A 16,709-nucleotide genomic window follows, 5' to 3' on the forward strand; every position below is an offset into this window, starting at 1 on the left:
AAATGTCTTTGGTTGCTTCATCATCAGGCAAATTAAATAAGTAAATTCACTTTGTTTAATTTGTACTGTTCCTTTTGATGGTTACATGTTTCAGACAGGAGGTGAAAAATTACCACTGACTGGCTGATATCTGTAAGTTGGACTATTATTAGACAATGTTAAGGATCTGTCTCCTAAATGTAAATGCCGGCAGCTGAACACATGACATGGAAATAAAATCAATCCTAAACATCTGAGGTTTCTGTATCCGAAGTTTGTTTTAGTAAAAACCAAGCATCAGACTTTTATAATTGTGTTTTCATGAGAAAACATCTCTGCAACCGCTTTCTCTATGTAGTCCACGTCAAAAAAAACCTCGAGTTTTAAATGAATTATAAATATGAAAGATGTTGCCAGTACTTTGAACACACAGAGCCCGGCCGGTTTCCCGACAGAAAGGCAGACGTTTCTGTGCAGTTCAGCTGTCAAATGTGGTGTTTAATTCTTGTGGCAGAAGCCCTGCATGTGTAATCTTTTAAACCACTTTGTCATTAGTTCAGATTCTCTGGATATGAAGGGGATTACAGCCTTGGCTCCTTAGATGCAGAATATACAGGATTTTAAAGAAAATCCCAACTCATCCACCCACAGTTGGTTTTCAAATGTATTGATCCACATTGAGATAAAAAACATTAATGTCATGGAGGATTTGTCTCACTGTTTGTTATTTGAGGAATTCACACACAACTTCTAGCAGTGGATGGTCGTCTCTATGTTCTGTTCTCATTTAGGTCTATACAAATATGTGTGTTTATTTAAGGCGATGCCCGGTGGAATGCGGTGAGTAATAGTCTATTAATCATCAATGTTTCCCAACAACAGGGGCTAAAGCTCTTCTCATGAACGTCCCCATGTGGTTACTCACTGAACTGATTTCTGACCTGATAAAACTGGCCTCAAATTCCATTGGTGTGTGCATGTGCTGGTTTGCTTTGCCTCTTGAGGACCCTTTCTAGAGTAAACACTAAACTTGTAAGGACCAGGTGACCTGGTCCTATGAGGCTAAACGTGACTTCTGGGCTCCTGGTTAGGGTTATGACTTGTGGTTAGGTTAATTATAGGGTTAGGCATGAATTGGTCATGGTTGAGGTTAGGGAGGATGTTTTGGTTAGACTGTCCTCAACAAAGGGAAGTCAATGCAAGAGTCTTGATAAATTGGACAAGATTGTAAGGTGTGTGTGTGTGTGTGTGTGTGTGTGTGTGTGTATGTGTTTAAGTGTAATTGCAGATCTAAGCTTTTTTCATAAACAGTATCCACAAGTCATACAGGCGAAGTGTGGTCCAATAAAGTGCTGATTTATCCACAATGTTCTATTCCCTTATGTTTTGTTGGGGCTGTATCTTGGAACAAACTGGCACAAGAATTTCACTTGCCATTAATATAATTTTCTTATCTGATCTTATCTTACAAAAAAGCATTAAAGGCAACAGTGATTCAAAATAAGACAATAGAAATACATATTGGCACGCTATAAAGTCAATTTCACTTAAATAAATAAATTTGCCTCAAAGGGCCCTACATTCCAAGTCAATGGTTCGACCTTCAGATGGAGAAAGATGAATTGATTCAACTGTAAAAAGAAATAAGTGAGTTGATGTTGAAAGTTAATTCGTTCCGATGAGGTGGATAAAATATAGGATGTTAAACCCAAGAACATTTGGCATAAGGATGGTAGGGTGGATGGTTTGTTTGTTTATAAAGAAAAGATTTAGAGGTACTTTGGTGGCACATTGAAGCAACCCTAAAATTTCCACCAATGAAATAAACGAATTTGTTTCTCCTACATTAGATGTGGTCTCAGTTCATACGAATAAAGTTACACGAGAGGAGGGGAAATAAAAAACGCAGCGTCCAGACGCGCTCTGATACGCACAGGGTGGATGTGGGCGGACCGGACAGTCAGCTGATGACCAAATACTCCGCACAATCTCTGTCCTCAATACACCGACGGTTTTCTAACCAATTACGCACAATGTGGAACATTTCATCCGTGTGCGGGACTCGCGACTCGGTGGGCTCTGGCGCGGGGATGAGTGGTCGGCGCGCACCTGGAGGAGACATGCAGGGGCTGCGGCAGACTTTCGTGCGCGTCCTCAACGGTTTATGATACGGAGTGAGAGCTTGTGGTTCGATCCTGCCGGTGATGGGGAGCAGCGCATGGAGCTGCGGTGCCGTGATGCTGCTGAGCGTCTTCTGCTGCTGCCGCGCCGCCACCTTGGAATCCATCCACTGGAGCGGCTCCAATGCAAAGTAGGTGCACGGACCAACTTGCTGCTGCTGCTCCGTGACCTCGGGGATCGACTGGAAGTTAAGACAAGCAGCCCATTTAGAATGACTAGTCGGTTAATCGTTGACAGTGTTGATGAGGGATTAAACTAAGACCGCTTTACTCTGTTGTGCATTATGTCAAGTGATGACATTTTACATTTCCTGATCAATTATTTGATAGAAACTTGTGAACAAGATACAAACTCATCCTAGATGATGTGATGTTTTCAGTTTGCTGGATTTGAAAAGATGAGTTTATCACATGAGACAAAGGGAAGCAGCAAAGTATTCCAAGTGAAAAGCTCAAACTGGGGTTTTTGGTTGGAAAAATTACTCAAACCGCCACTCGAGTCATATTTATCAACTAAACTGAACACTTGAGTTGTTCCTCAGATGAATACACATCTTGGGTTGTTTTTCTTGTTTGTTTATTCATTAGCTTATTTCAGCAGCTTTTCGAGACATGAAAACTACATTCATTTCACAACTTACATCTTTGCCACTCTAGTAACTGACGGGGATAATTAAAAATCGATGTTTCACTCTTTATTGTTTCACAGGTCATTTTCAGTTACATCTATTTTTCTGTTTCTGCCTCAGATTTACTGCAGGCCAGGGTCTGGTCCTGTATCCTCAGATAGGGGACAAGATGGACATTGTGTGTCCCCGGGCAGACGCTTCCCCGGGGGGGAAGGAGGAGTTCTACAGGGTGTACCTGGTCTCCCGGAGTCAGATCGAGAGCTGCACCATCGACAAGACGGACACGCCCCTGCTGAACTGTGACAAGCCTCACCGGGACGTCAAGTTCACGTTCAAGTTCCAGGAGTTCAGCCCCAACCTGTGGGGTTTGGAGTTCCTCAGGGGGAGGGACTATTACATCACCTGTAAGTCAGAGCAGAGTGAGACCTGCCTGTGACCTGTGTGCGTCTCTAAGTGCAAATCAACACGTGCAACATCCTAAAACGAGTCCCTGGTTCGCCCCAGGTGGAGCGGCGTTCGAGTCGCTGCTACAGCAACTGTTTCTTGTTCCCTCTTTTCCCCCCCTGTAACGAGAGGAAGCCATCGTCATTGGCTCCCTCTCAATTTGTCAGTTTGCGTGAGAATCAACAAAAATGTGGCCTCGTTATTGGACCGCTGTCGGTTAAACCAGCATCTTAGTGGCAAGTGATGCATGATACGGAGAGCAAGTCTGACAATGTAGCCTCATCCAGCGCGCCACACTCTGACAGCACACTTTGCTCTGGCAGGCCAGTGTGATTTCAAGGGCTTACATGCCCCAAATCACACAAGGCTTTTACAGCATCAGGCAGATTTGATGGGAGCTTTCATGGCAACGTGGCTTGTAGCCTCTGAGATGTTGTTATCTGACCTAAATGCTGCTAACAAGCCCATGTGTGTGGGGGAGTGACAGGGGGTGAACCAAAGTTCTCAGTGTATGTGTGTGTCTCCGTGTTTATGCAGTTTTTTTGTGTGTCACTACATTGTTTTGCATAAGTTGATTTAAAGTCCACGTCCAAGTTGCATCTAGAGTTAAAAGGATCTTTATCAGGCATATCATTGATAAGTTGATTCAACCACAGAATTACATTTAGTTTGTAGTTCATTAGGTCCTCCAAGCCAAAACGACATACATTCTATTGTAAGGTTTTAATGTTCTCTTTTTGCTGAGATTTCTTTAGTTTTTGGCTATTTTTTGTTGTTGTGGCCATTTTTAAGCTGTTGAGATGTATTATTTTGATCATTTTGATGAATAATGAACATTTTTAACCTTCACAGTGTTTGGATTTAATGCAGAACTACAGTTTGAATACGTTTTAGCTATAGGTGTATTCACGCTATAGATATACCTAATAAACTACCAATTGAGTGTAACTGTCAATTGTTTTAAATATTGAATAATCATGTAAGTTATTTATGAAGGACAAATGTAGCATCCGGCGTTTTTTGGAAAAAGAAGGATTTTCCAGGAAATTCCTCATTTTTTTATTGTTAAAGCGAATCAAATAATAATATTTGGACAGTTTCCATAATAATAATAATAATAATAATTATCACTATAAATACTATCACAAAGGCTTCATAAACAGCAACACTATGTAAATCCTAGGTTAATGAATTGTTCCATATACACTGTGCCCACACTGTGCTTAATGCATAAGCAACATAACGCTTTATATGTGACTTTAGTTATTCTATATCATTTAAAATGATATCGTGATGGTTATTTACCTCATTTTATTGCCAAACCCTATAATGAGTTATTTCTTGCAGCACTAGTTGCATCTTTTGATTTTTATGTGTAAATAATGTATGTAAAATACAGTCACATGCATCCTATTTGGTCAAGTTTGTGCATCTTCATGCATAAATGATGCAACATTTGGAAACTAAAACAAGAATTAAGGAAACTCTATATTGGTGGATGGTCTTGTAATATGAAAAATACATGAGATTCAAACTCTAACAATAATTTAAAATTTACCCTCATGTCTGTGTATCAGCCACCTCGACAGGAGCTCTTCAAGGTCTGGATAACACTAATGGAGGAGCGTGTAGGACCAAATCCATGAAGCTGATGCTGAGAGTCGGCCAGAGTAAGTACTTTGTGTGTGTGGGTGTGTGTTTGTGTGCATGTGTGCGTGTGCCAGCAGACTTGTGAATGAAAGACGGATACAGGCTCCCAGACGCAGGTATCTGACAGCAGCACTTAACGAAACATCACAGCTAATGTCTGCTCCTGCTTATTATACATGCGATGCCGTTGTATCACCTTCTCTCCGGAATTGGTCAGATGATCTCGATCATCTATTCATGCTCTTGAAGAGAGATTACCGTTGTGAATTATCTCAAATCCCTAATTCAAACTGTTGGCAGCTTAAGGCCATCAGTATAATCTTGCATGCCATCGCTCGGATTGGTCGCTGCTTTCAATAATCTTTTTTTTTTCTGCTTTAACATCAGAATAGCTGATGTGTTCTGCTCTCATCACATACATTACAAATTTAATAAATCTGATTCCTAACATATCCACTGCCATAGCAGAGGATGAGTGAGTTTATAATGTTCACATGGAAACATATTGAGGTTTTTTATTTATTAAACTATCTACGACAATATTATAATAGTGTTATTTGTAAGTAACCTTTATGAGAAGATACCTGTGTATGAGGATGGTATTTATTAGTTTTCTACACGCGCAGTATGTGTGTGTGTGTGTGTTATTGATCTTCACGTGATCAGAGAAATCGACTGATGCCGCGTTTCTGTGCATGTTTATAAAACTTTAAAATGCAGAATCTGCTCAAGCCGTAAAATGGAATTTATTTGACCTCAGAAATGTGGAGAATTACTCATAAATGATTCAAGAGTTTGGGTTAGAGATGAAAATAAAAATCGCAGCATTTTCTGTGTTTCTCCACTGATCATAACTGGGAATGTAGAGCTGTTTTTCTGCTGTGTTCACAAACACTGCAAGAGTAAACAAACCTTTAAGAACCACCAGGAAATACGAATAACTCAGATTTAGTTGTAATCTCTCGTTAATGTCGACACACGGTGGGATCACTGCAGCTTCCATCGGTATTTTAATGAACCCATCTGTTTATATTTGGATTTATAACTCGTGCTCCTGAAACTGATAATATAATCACCGAGTTTTTGTGCATTCGTGGTAAATGTTTTTGAGAAGATGAAAATTTGTGTTTCTGTTATAAGTTTATGTGAAAAACCTAAACTTCATTTTCTTTAAGAGCATCGAACAGATGTTGATTAAAGTGATAACATGTGATCTAATTTGTAGATTACCAGAAGGCTTGATTTTGTGGGTCGACTTCAATACCTTTCAAACTGCTCAGTGTCATTTGCACACAGAAAATATTTATTAATCTGTAGTGATGAATGTGGTTCGATGTTTTTGCCTGTTTTACGCAGGCCTCCATATTTTCATCAACCTGCCACCTTTGGTTACTCCAGCAGTTTAGAGTTTAACTTCCACAAAGCTGAGGGACTTCTGAGAGACTTTAGAAGCAGTGGTGGAAAAAAATTACTCAAATCCTTTATTTAAGTAAAAGTACTGATAAAATAACATTAAATTCCTCCATTAACTAAAAGTTCTTGTTTCATCAGCTTTGATACATGATCACATTTGACATTATTAGATTCATGCTAATGTATCAATATGAAAGCAGCATTTTACTAGTAAAGCCAATCAAGGTGGAGATGTTTGAGACACTCCACTGTATTTACTTCACAGTTTAGTCCAGTGGTTCCCAACCAAGGGGTCAGGCCCCTCCAAACAGTCACAAGCTAGACCTGTGAGTTGTCAGATGATAAATGGGGTGTAGGCCAAAAAGAAAAAAGACAAGATCTGACTCACAGAAAACTTGATTTTCATTGTCATTTATCGATAAAAAAATCACTAAAATAGGATTTGTTTTCTGAAATATATGATATGATATACATCTATATATATAATAATATATGATAACCTTAATAGTTTGGACCTTGAGCTTGTGTTTGAATAAAACAAAATAAGACATTTAGAGGGGACATTCCTCCTCACTGATAACAAAGATCACAAACGTGACAAAGCAACACATTACTTTTCTTGTGAGGAATCTTAAGGTTTCCATTTCTCTTTCTGGGAAATGGTAGTGTGAGAATTAGGTCATAGCTGAAGTTGTTAATTAAACTGGACTAAACAGACGACATGGTTTCCATTAGAAATTTAGTAAAGGAGCCAGCTGACCTAGCCCCTAGGTCAAAAAAGGCGAAACGACCTGAAAAACCTCTTTAAAAAAAAGAAATGAAGTGCTATACCTGTACTTGAGGGTACATGCCTACTTTGCCTGAGATAACCAAATAAGCTATGATTTGATGTTGTTTTCTTAAACTCACTCAAAATCACTCCTCCAGAGGTACACAAGACATTATCTTGTCTCTGTTTCAGCTGCTCCTGTCAGGAGGTACTATGCCTGACGTCCTTTCTGACTCATCCTCCCGTTCATCCAGACTTTGCACTAAGGATGTTACACATCTGTGAATTTGGTGGAATGCCCCCTTACTTTTGATTTCCAGCATTCCTTCTCGAAAAAACCCCAAGGAAATGTGTGAATTGGCTGCATTGAGTGTAAGTGTAGATAGTGAAAGTGTTAGTGAGTTGAGTTTTTCATTCAACACAATCTGAGTCCCAGTCTTGACTCAAAACAAAATTTCTGTGGTTCGATTAGTTGAGAAAATGTTTTCCCCATTTCCTCCCGTGATGTGTTTTTATCTGAATGACTCTCAGTGCAACATAAATCAGTCCAGAAAGAAAGAAGCTACGACGGACTGACGGCAAACACTATTCATTTTGTTATGACAGAACTCCACCTACGCAGGAACGCCACAGATTATAATGAAGTGAAAATGAGGTGTGAGGTGGGATCCCTGTAATCATGTGCTGTGATTTAATTCAGGTCAGCTCCTCAACTGTCCTGCTTCATATTCCAGGCTCCTCAGATCCACCCTCAATACTCCAGGAGTCGCCCACCAGATTCCCGCCCTCACGACCGAAACCCAAGGCCAAGGACGAGTCTGCGAAGGAACACGACGCAAAAAGCAAAACTGGTACAGAAAAAGTGTTGTCTTTGGCCTTTTGACACATGTGACTTTTAGTGAGTATTTGCGCCACGGTGAAGAAAATTCCCAGTATAATGTAATTTAACAAGACTGAAGTCACAGTTTAATGAGAAAGAATTTTATAATATCTCGTTATCCCGTCTTAATTCCAGAGTTAATTCTGGTAGGCCTAGAACTCCCATTTAAGGAGTCATTATAATGTTTTAACATGTCAACTACACATAGAATAGTATACATGAGCATATTTGTAAAGGATAAATGTAGTGATTATATAAAATACAATACATAATCTACTTTTGTTATTGTCAGCAAATTTCATGAATGAAAGCTAAAATCGGTGTTAGTTTGAGAGACACGTCTCCAACTTCTATACATATCTGTGGTTCTCTGCTCTGAGTGAGCCCATTGGTTATCGCTAGAAATATAAATCTTCACAAACAGGTCACAAATGCATCCACAACATTTTTATAAAGGCTGGAGTTGATTTGCCTTTAAATAAATGTGGGCCTCTGTAGTTTGGAGAATTTAGGTGCTTGAATGATTTAACTATGTTAACTTTAGGAACAAATTATTGGTACATTACAGGTCTAGATGATACAATTTAAAATCTTTGGAGATGTCCTGTCACTGATTTTAAACACTAGTGATTTAAAGGTATACAAGTATAAAGATTTGTACTCTGAGGCTTTGAAGTGGAATATATTCGAATTTCAGCTTTCTGTTACTGGTATGCTCCAGAAAAAGAGAACAAAATATTTAACCATCCTGTTGTCCTCTGAATCAAATATATTGAAAGGAATGAAAACTTGCATCCCAGCTGATACATCAAGGATCAGGGACACATTGTCTTTATTGTTTTTGAATTATCTTCTTTACAAACCTTCAGTGTGACCCATTGACCCGTTCGGTGTCAGAGAAAGGCTGTTCACTAGGGTGACACTAAAGATTAGATCATATTCTCCAGTGTCCAGCTTGTACAGAGGTGTTTCTGTACCATGCTAATACAAACTGATCGCAGTGCACCCGGGCATAAACTGAGTGAAACTGTTGTTAAATCTCTTTGTCACGCGTCCCGATTCACTCTTTCATCCCAGTTTCTCCTCGTTCTTCCCGCCCCTCCTCTTGTTTCTCACGACAGACGCAAACCAGGATGAAGGACAAACAAACCCCGGTGGCGGCGGTGACTCGGAGACACAGCTGTTCGTGTGGGTCTTTTCCGGCTGCGTGATCGTCCTTCTGGTCGTCATCGTTTTGCTGGTGCTGCTGTGGAGGCGCCGTCACCGCCACTGCCTCCCAGAGAGCCAGCAGTCCGCCTCCGTGTCCCTCAACACCTTGGCCCTGCCGAAGCGGGACAGCGTCAGCAGCGACAACAACGGCTCGGACCGCAGCGACGTCGTCTTCCCTCTGCGGCCTTCCGACAGCATGATCTGCCGCCACTATGAGCGTGTGAGCGGCGACTATGGTCCACCTGTCTACATCGTTCAGGAGATCACACCTCAGACTCCCACTAACCTCTACTACAAAGTCTAATGTGTGCTGCTCTGGTCTTTATCTAACATGTTAACCACATTTATAAAGATGGACAACACATCTCCTCCTCCTCCCACTACAGCAAGAAATGCAGCCAAAACATCCCGGATACTAACGCTGCCATCTTGCACATTTGGAGCCAGAGTCTGTGTCACTAGAAATCTGTGGATGCAGCCACGGTGGCGAGGTCCGGTCGATAGGCACATTTGACCAATCATGAGTCAGCCTCAGCTGTACATCATGACATGACGTTTCACCGCCTTTTCACAGCAACTAATTCAATTCAAACTTACTGGAAAAACAAGAACTTGAACAAACATCAGAGTGACATCTAACTAAACTGACCGTACATGGGGGGCCATGTAAGTATTCGATGTGTGCTTTGACTGATTGTCTTAATTTGGTCAATAGCAGGGGGAGGAGGTATTTAAGACCTTTACTGCAACCAGCCACCAGGCTGCAATCGAGACACTTTGACTTCACTTTTTGGTAGCCGTCATGTCGTCCATCTTTATAAACTAATGGTTAATAATCTTATATTTTACTTCTGGCTACAGTTTGTTACACAATGTTCCTGTGGCTGTAGAGTTTGTAGCATTTAAAGGAAACGTTGTGACTTTATCTGAGAGCTGTGTTGCTCTGAACAAAGACATCCGACACGTGAGTCAGAAGACTTGTTGGGCTCCTAGTGCACAAAAAGCTGCTTAGTACACTTTGTATTATTGGTGAAGAGACAATCCCAGAGATAAATGGTGTCATCAGATATCATTCAGTCGTTGTGTTCAGTTTGTGAGTTATGTCCCGTAGTGTCTAGCAAATGCCAGTTAGTTTTTGTTTGTATTTTACTAAGAAATCTGTTGTTACTCCCTGCTACGGAATGTGGCAGCTTCAACGTGTTTTGTATATTTAATTTATTGATAAAATGGGGAAGAGAGATTGACATTTGCATTAAAATACACTAACTTTTTGAGTTCTTTAGATTTAACATAATTGAAGTGTGTAAACTTTGTTTAAAATGCTGTTCATTAAAATTAAAATCATTTGGGGCCTTTTATTGTAGTTATTTAAATGATCATTTCCAAACAGCTTTTATTATATTGTACTGTGTAGCCAGAGGTCCCAAGCCACAAAAAAAAAGGATTTTCCAATGTAATTATTTATCACAGGATTTTTTTGTTACTTGTTAAAGATAAAAATGAACAACTTGTCAGTGTCTCGTCCTCTGTGTGTGTTCCATCTCTTCTTCCAAACCAACAAAGGTAAAAGGTAGAAGTGACGAACACAGGCAGGAAATGAACAGAATATAATGGAGAAAGTGAAGTTTGATTTAGAATAAATGGTGATGAATCACAGTGCACTCCCTCAATGATTCTTGTGAGCACAACATCACAGAGCAACATGTCACCGTGTGTGATGGTTTCAAGTAACAGTATGAGACAGCAGCAACACTATTTGCATATGGATGTTGTTAAGATCATCATGCTCCTATTCTGCAGTTATAGCCCCTGTTCTCTGTTTCGAAGATTTACAGATATTACACTGTTCAGCTTTGTTCGATGTGGATTTATTTTAAAACTTAAAACCATCGTCTGGATGATTTTTGGAGGTTGAAGTTATAAAATGAGATACTGCCCACAGGGGCTTGTCTCTCCATTACTCTTCTAATGGTGCTCCTGGGGAAGTGACTGTCACTATGCAGTTAAAAGTAATCTCACACCTGACAGGACAGAAAGAGGTGTATTCTTCTTTAAATACACTTTCCCTTGAACCCCTCACTCAGTTGCAGCATCCTCTTTGCTGTGATTTACCACCAAAAGCTTTTAAATGATCTAAAGAAAATATATTTTAACAAAGAAATGTTCAGCGCATAATTGTCTCATAGTCTCTCCTGTGGCTCCGTTCACAGCATCCATGGGTGAGCATGTTTCATGCTCCCCCAGCCACATCATGCGGCACATTTTCAACCTGTCAGCTTCCATGAGCTTCCTCTCCACCAGGGACACTGTTGCCTCTGAACAGACGATCACCAGGACATGTGCTCGGTGCATCAAACGAGAAGACTGCACAGCTAAAATTAAACAGGTGCTTTACAGGAAGAATACAAACGAAATCTTTCCTTTTGACTGAATATTCAGTGAAACTCTTGAGAGAACTGGGTTATATTCTCATTCACAGTGAACCACTTGTCTTTTTCCGCCTGTAACCGGATACAATAAGTTTGATAAAGAGCAGATGACAGGATTGGGCGCCCTCATTCTTGTCCTGCAGCAAAATACAATTTCCCCTCTGGCAAGAGAGGTGTTTTAAAATATCTGAGGGGCCGTTAATAGAAAATGTGCCAAAGATAACTTCATTACTCTTTTCTATAATTGACTTCTTTAATAGACTCAATGTGTCGTGGCCAAAAAAAACTCCCTTACTTTTTTTCAATGTGGAAACATATATTGTAACTGTACGGTGAACTATATGCTCTAATAAACCACTCTGCATGTTATTCACTGAAATAATAACTCTTCATTATCTTGAACTATTTGTACTTGCTGTAGTGTCTTGTGAAAACACAATATAACACAAAGGTTTGCTTCCTTAGAGCATGTTCGTTGTCTGTGTGTGTCCGTCCGCCACCCCCCCCCCCTCCCCTCCCCCTGCTTGATGTGACTTGTTCTTGTGAGATGTTTTTGTCCTGTGTGAAGCTTCACAGCTGAATGGGCAGTGGTCAGGCGAGGTGCGTTCAGTTGACCTCGGGGTCAGGCCGAGACAATGGTGGCCAGGCTTGTATGGGGCGAACAAAACAGAGACCCCCAGACTCACGGCCCCTGATGTGGGAGGGGCTTCAGGCTTGGTAGGTCAGTTTTTTTTTTAAGCGGGCAGATGTGGCGCTTCATTGGAGGGGATGTTTTGGATCCCAGGTACAGACTTGAATATATTTCAAGTGCTACCAGTATGTTGTTTTTAATTTCCACATTTTTACATGGGAAGTGATTTCCTTGTTGTTTTACAGGGAAATAACAATGATTTCATCTTGTTTACATGTCAGACGGCTTTTCCTTCATCTGTATCCCAAACTACCACATGAATTGTGTCGTCCTAAGATGCTTTTGTTACTGCTACCTGCTCTGATGAATCTTTAACCATCATTTGTGCAGGGAGCATAGAGCGGGAGTGAGGAGGGTGGGGGTCGGAGGAGGAGGAGAGCCAAACGCTTTCATCTGACCCCATGGGACAATGTGAAGTCTACAACCTCCCTGCGTCCACCCGACCCCCACTTCACTTCCATATGCAGAGGAACTAGCCCCACTGCTGGCTCCTGGTGTGGGGGGTTGGGGGTCAGGACTGAGAACTCACCACAGAGAAGAGAACGGGGAGGAACGGATATACTGCATTTTATGAGTTTTTCTCGTTGTGGCTCTGTTTGAGGAGTGTGAAGCGAAGCTCAACTGAAACACTGCACTGATAAAAGAGAACAAAATAAACATTTTGCACCAAGCTTTTACAGAAACATCCTCGTGCATCACAAAGGAACATTACAGGAAACAAGTTAAAATGTTTAACCTATTGAAGAGTACTGATTGGGTGCTTTGTATGAATTCTTCAAGTGTTTCCTCTGAATGTGTTGCTCAAGGATGATGTTTTCTATTTAACACTACAGGAAGTCCAGGGATGGGGAAGTTGTGGTTGGTGTTTCTAGTTACAGTTGAAAAACCATACTAAAATTGTAGTACAATATTTTGTTTGCTAGTTCCCTCTGCTGGCCAGCTCCTTTACTGTATTATCTTCACTGTGACAATCCACGGGGGTTTAACGCATTTTCTCAACTTCCATTATAATGACTTGGATGAATGTGGGAAAGGTGGAAGGAATTTATAGTTAAGGGCTCATCGGTTGTTTGTTAGTTTACTAAACTCCACAAGTTGAATCAGTGTTTTTTCATCATTTATTTAACTGGACTCACATATTTGTGTTGTGAACAAAAACAGCACAGGACCGATGTATTTAGACTTTTTCTTGAAGCTGCAATCATCGATCATACTAGTAGTGAGAGAAGTTCTCAACACCTTTGGGTAGGTTTCCGATAACAACAACGGAAAAAAAGGATAATGTTGAATCATCCTACCCCTTCTGACGCAAACAATTATTTAAATGAAACTGAAGAGGAAACATCTGTTTGGTAGAACGGCTGAAAACTCCTAATGAGACATGACAGGTGGTCTAAAGTGCCAATTCTGTGCCTAACCCTAAGACTAATGTGTGTTTTTATTCATAAAATCTTTGTTTGAAAATGGAAATAAAACTCTAGATAAAGGTATAGGTGCGTGAGGTAAACCATTTCAGTTATACGCCTGCTCATCTCAAGTTAAAATAAAGTGACTAAGATTATGACAAATGTTCTGCAGGTTTTTGTTTGATGATTAATACCTGTACGTTTTTTTTCATGAAACGCAAAACTTTCTATTGTCATCCTTGAATTTTCCATACAAGTCAATCAAACATCTGAAGTATGTGTTTGAGGTTTGTATCCGTCGATGATTTACACCTCAGTCTTTAAACATTTGTTTTACTTTTTTTACACACATTAAATTGAATCTACTGAGATTTTTACTTAGAAGCAATAAAAAGATGTGGAGTGTTGAGCCGGGGCCCTACATCCGGCCTGAGGCCCCCAAATTTGTTGCAATGCTCGACTGCTCCTCTGAAGTGGTTTGTTGGTTCTTGCCCTCGCTCTTAAAGACTCTGAAACATCCCGACGTTTAGTTTTAAATCTAAGAAGAAAGAAACACCAGGGCGTGAACGTATTTACTGTGAGCATGAAAAGTAACAAATACTTTGGTTCATTTCAGAGAGCAAGTTTTAATTACTGTGGTTGTCCCATATAACACAAACGACACATTTAGTTTTATGTAATTAGTACTATTGTTTTATCTTTTACTGTTGAACTATTCTGAAAGGAAAAAACTAAAATATCACTTACAGACTAAAACTGAAAATGTCTGTATTACTTTGATACAATACTTTATATTACATCTAAAACGTTTTTCAACAGTTTAACTTATTGTTTCCTTATTGATTGTCATTGTTTTTATTCCAGTCAAATGTTTTCAGTTAATTATCTGTGGCAGATTTGTTTGTTAAACCTCTTGTTGAGGTATTTCTTCAAACTAAAACTTAGATTCCTTATTGCTTTTATATCCTAACAATAACTAGCTACATTCAAAGAATAGACTCTAAACGGATGCCACTGTTAAACAATTTGGATTTCATTACCTGAATAAAGTTTTATAGAACATTTAAGGCTTATTTTGAGACTTAAGAAAAGAACATTAACATTGTCATTGGACAAAAAACATAGTTTGGATAGAACTTTATTTGTACTGCTCACAAACCCCAGAGTTTGGATTTATGAATGCATGGAGATGCTGTTTTTATTTTTGGTTTAATTTTTGGTTGTGTTACATACATTTTTGGGTTAAATTCGTTTACATGTATATGTTGCACACTCTTGCTAATTTTATCTACAGCAAATTCAAAGTATAGAACTAATTAACTAGCCAACTAGTATAGACCAAATTGAATAATCAATAATTTTGCTATTGCATATTTACAAGCCTACAGTTTTCAAAACTCTTAAACTATATGAAAATATAAAAAATATATAGTTTTTCCTGTTGTTACTGTGTGGAAACCAACAAAAAAATGAAGGTATATACATGATCTACAGGTTGATGCATTAATTCACATTATTCATAAGTGTTTTGGTGCAACAGGTTAATCAGCGGTTTCATTGTCTGGTTAAACGAGAACACAAATTAGATCAATATATAATTTTGTAATAAAAAAACAAAACCCGACTCTCTGGTTCGATTATTTAATCTTTTCTCAACGCACACGGACATTTACCTATACGCGTCTGAACGGACTGCTCCCTTGTTTACATACATACATATATATTAAGTGTTATCTCTTAATATAGTTGATAGGAATCTGCAGAGCTCCCCGTGTGTGTGCCTCCTTCCCCGGCAAAGGCAGGTCGGAAGTACCGTAGTTTATGTATGCTAATGTGGAGAGTTGGGGGTTGTAGCTAGATATTTACGTTCAGTGGGAGCCGCCCTTCATTCACCCACATGGTTACCAACTGGTCGCCTTCGCGCCACTTTCCTAACCCCGCAATCGGCTCCAGCGGCGGCTCCTGGCTTCGGATCCCACCCGGCTCGCCTCGGATCTCAACCCGCGTGTCGTCTCCGTCCGCCGGTAGAAAAGTTTTGGGCACAGTTCGCTGTTTATCCCGCTTTCTTTTTGTCGCGGAGAGACCACACGGCAGCCCGAGCAAGTGAGCGAAGATGGTGGATTTCGGCTGGTGAGTGTCTGCCGAGCGCATGTTTATCGGCAAGGAAGTCGGGTTCCTGCTCCGTTTTTCCGCCTCTGCGTGGCTCCGTTGAACCCGCAGCGGGCTGGGTGCTGTTTCCTCTCGCCTCGTGGTGTCTCGGGAGGAGAACGGGGATCTGCATAGTGAGACATTACCGAGATGTTGGCGATGAAAACAGTGTAACGTGAGGCGCATGGCAGCCCCCTCAGCTCCACCATTGAGGGAGATTTGAAAAAGCTTGTCCGGAGCTTTTTCTCCGCTGCGCCTCCGCGACAGCTGGAGGAGGGAAATGTGGCTTTTTAATCAACACTCCAAATAGTTAACATAAAACCCCGCAGCGTGATATTTAGAAACAAGTTTTTGAATGTGTTTATTTCGCTGCTCGGACTCGAGTGCAGTGGTGTGTGAGTTAAAGTGCCCCCCAGAACAAAGCAGCAGCACATGGGGCAGCTTTAGGCCGCGCGTTTTAGCTTAGCCTAGCCGCGCAAACTTAGCACAACACTCCAGCGGGGCTAGCTCTGGCAAGAGATATCAAATGCAGGGAACCCGGGAAAATTAAGGCAAACGTGGGTAAATGCAGAAAGAACAGCGGGGCCAATGCACCATGGATTTATTTTCAAACATGTGTTCGTTTGTTGTTGGCTAGTGGCTAAGCAGCGCCGTCCAGCTCCACTCCCCATGATGCTAGCCGGAGACGCGGACACAAATGAACCGCCTGTCTCAATGCTAACACCAGCAGCCGCTCCCCCTGCCACCTCCTCGGGTAGTTTCGGGAGAGAAACTGGTTTAAAGTTATCACGGTATGCCATGTTGTCAGCAGCCGCACCGCCGCTCCACCAGCACCGCTGTGGTGTGCTGTTAGCATCGTGGACTGCAGCCCGTGTTTTCTAG

At 40.7% G+C, this 16,709-nt stretch overlaps 1 protein-coding gene across 1 annotated transcript; it reads left to right on the top strand.

Annotated features, from left to right (window-relative positions):
* Window positions 1-2,033: 2,033 nt before the first annotated feature.
* Window positions 2,034-10,828, top strand: LOC133958455 (ephrin-B2a-like). Its single transcript, XM_062393249.1, has 5 exons — window positions 2,034-2,290; window positions 2,909-3,192; window positions 4,810-4,902; window positions 7,799-7,915; window positions 9,066-10,828. Exons 1-5 carry the CDS (start codon window positions 2,184-2,186, stop codon window positions 9,455-9,457), a joined length of 993 nt encoding a protein of 330 aa, XP_062249233.1. The 5' UTR covers window positions 2,034-2,183; the 3' UTR covers window positions 9,458-10,828.
* Window positions 10,829-16,709: the final 5,881 nt, after the last annotated feature.

The sequence above is a fragment of the Platichthys flesus genome, chromosome 1, assembly GCF_949316205.1.
Source record: "Platichthys flesus chromosome 1, fPlaFle2.1, whole genome shotgun sequence".
Classification (NCBI taxonomy): Eukaryota; Metazoa; Chordata; class Actinopteri; order Pleuronectiformes; family Pleuronectidae; genus Platichthys; species Platichthys flesus.

Coding starts and splice junctions, on each gene's coding strand:
- LOC133958455 (XM_062393249.1), top strand. CDS start 2,184: ATGGGGAGCAGCGCATGGAGCTGCGGTGCCGTGATGCTGCTGAGCGTC. Junction 3,193..4,809: donor GAGGGACTATTACATCACCT/GTAAGTCAGAGC, acceptor TCTGTGTATCAG/CCACCTCGACAGGAGCTCTT. Junction 7,916..9,065: donor CGACGCAAAAAGCAAAACTG/GTACAGAAAAAG, acceptor TTCTCACGACAG/ACGCAAACCAGGATGAAGGA.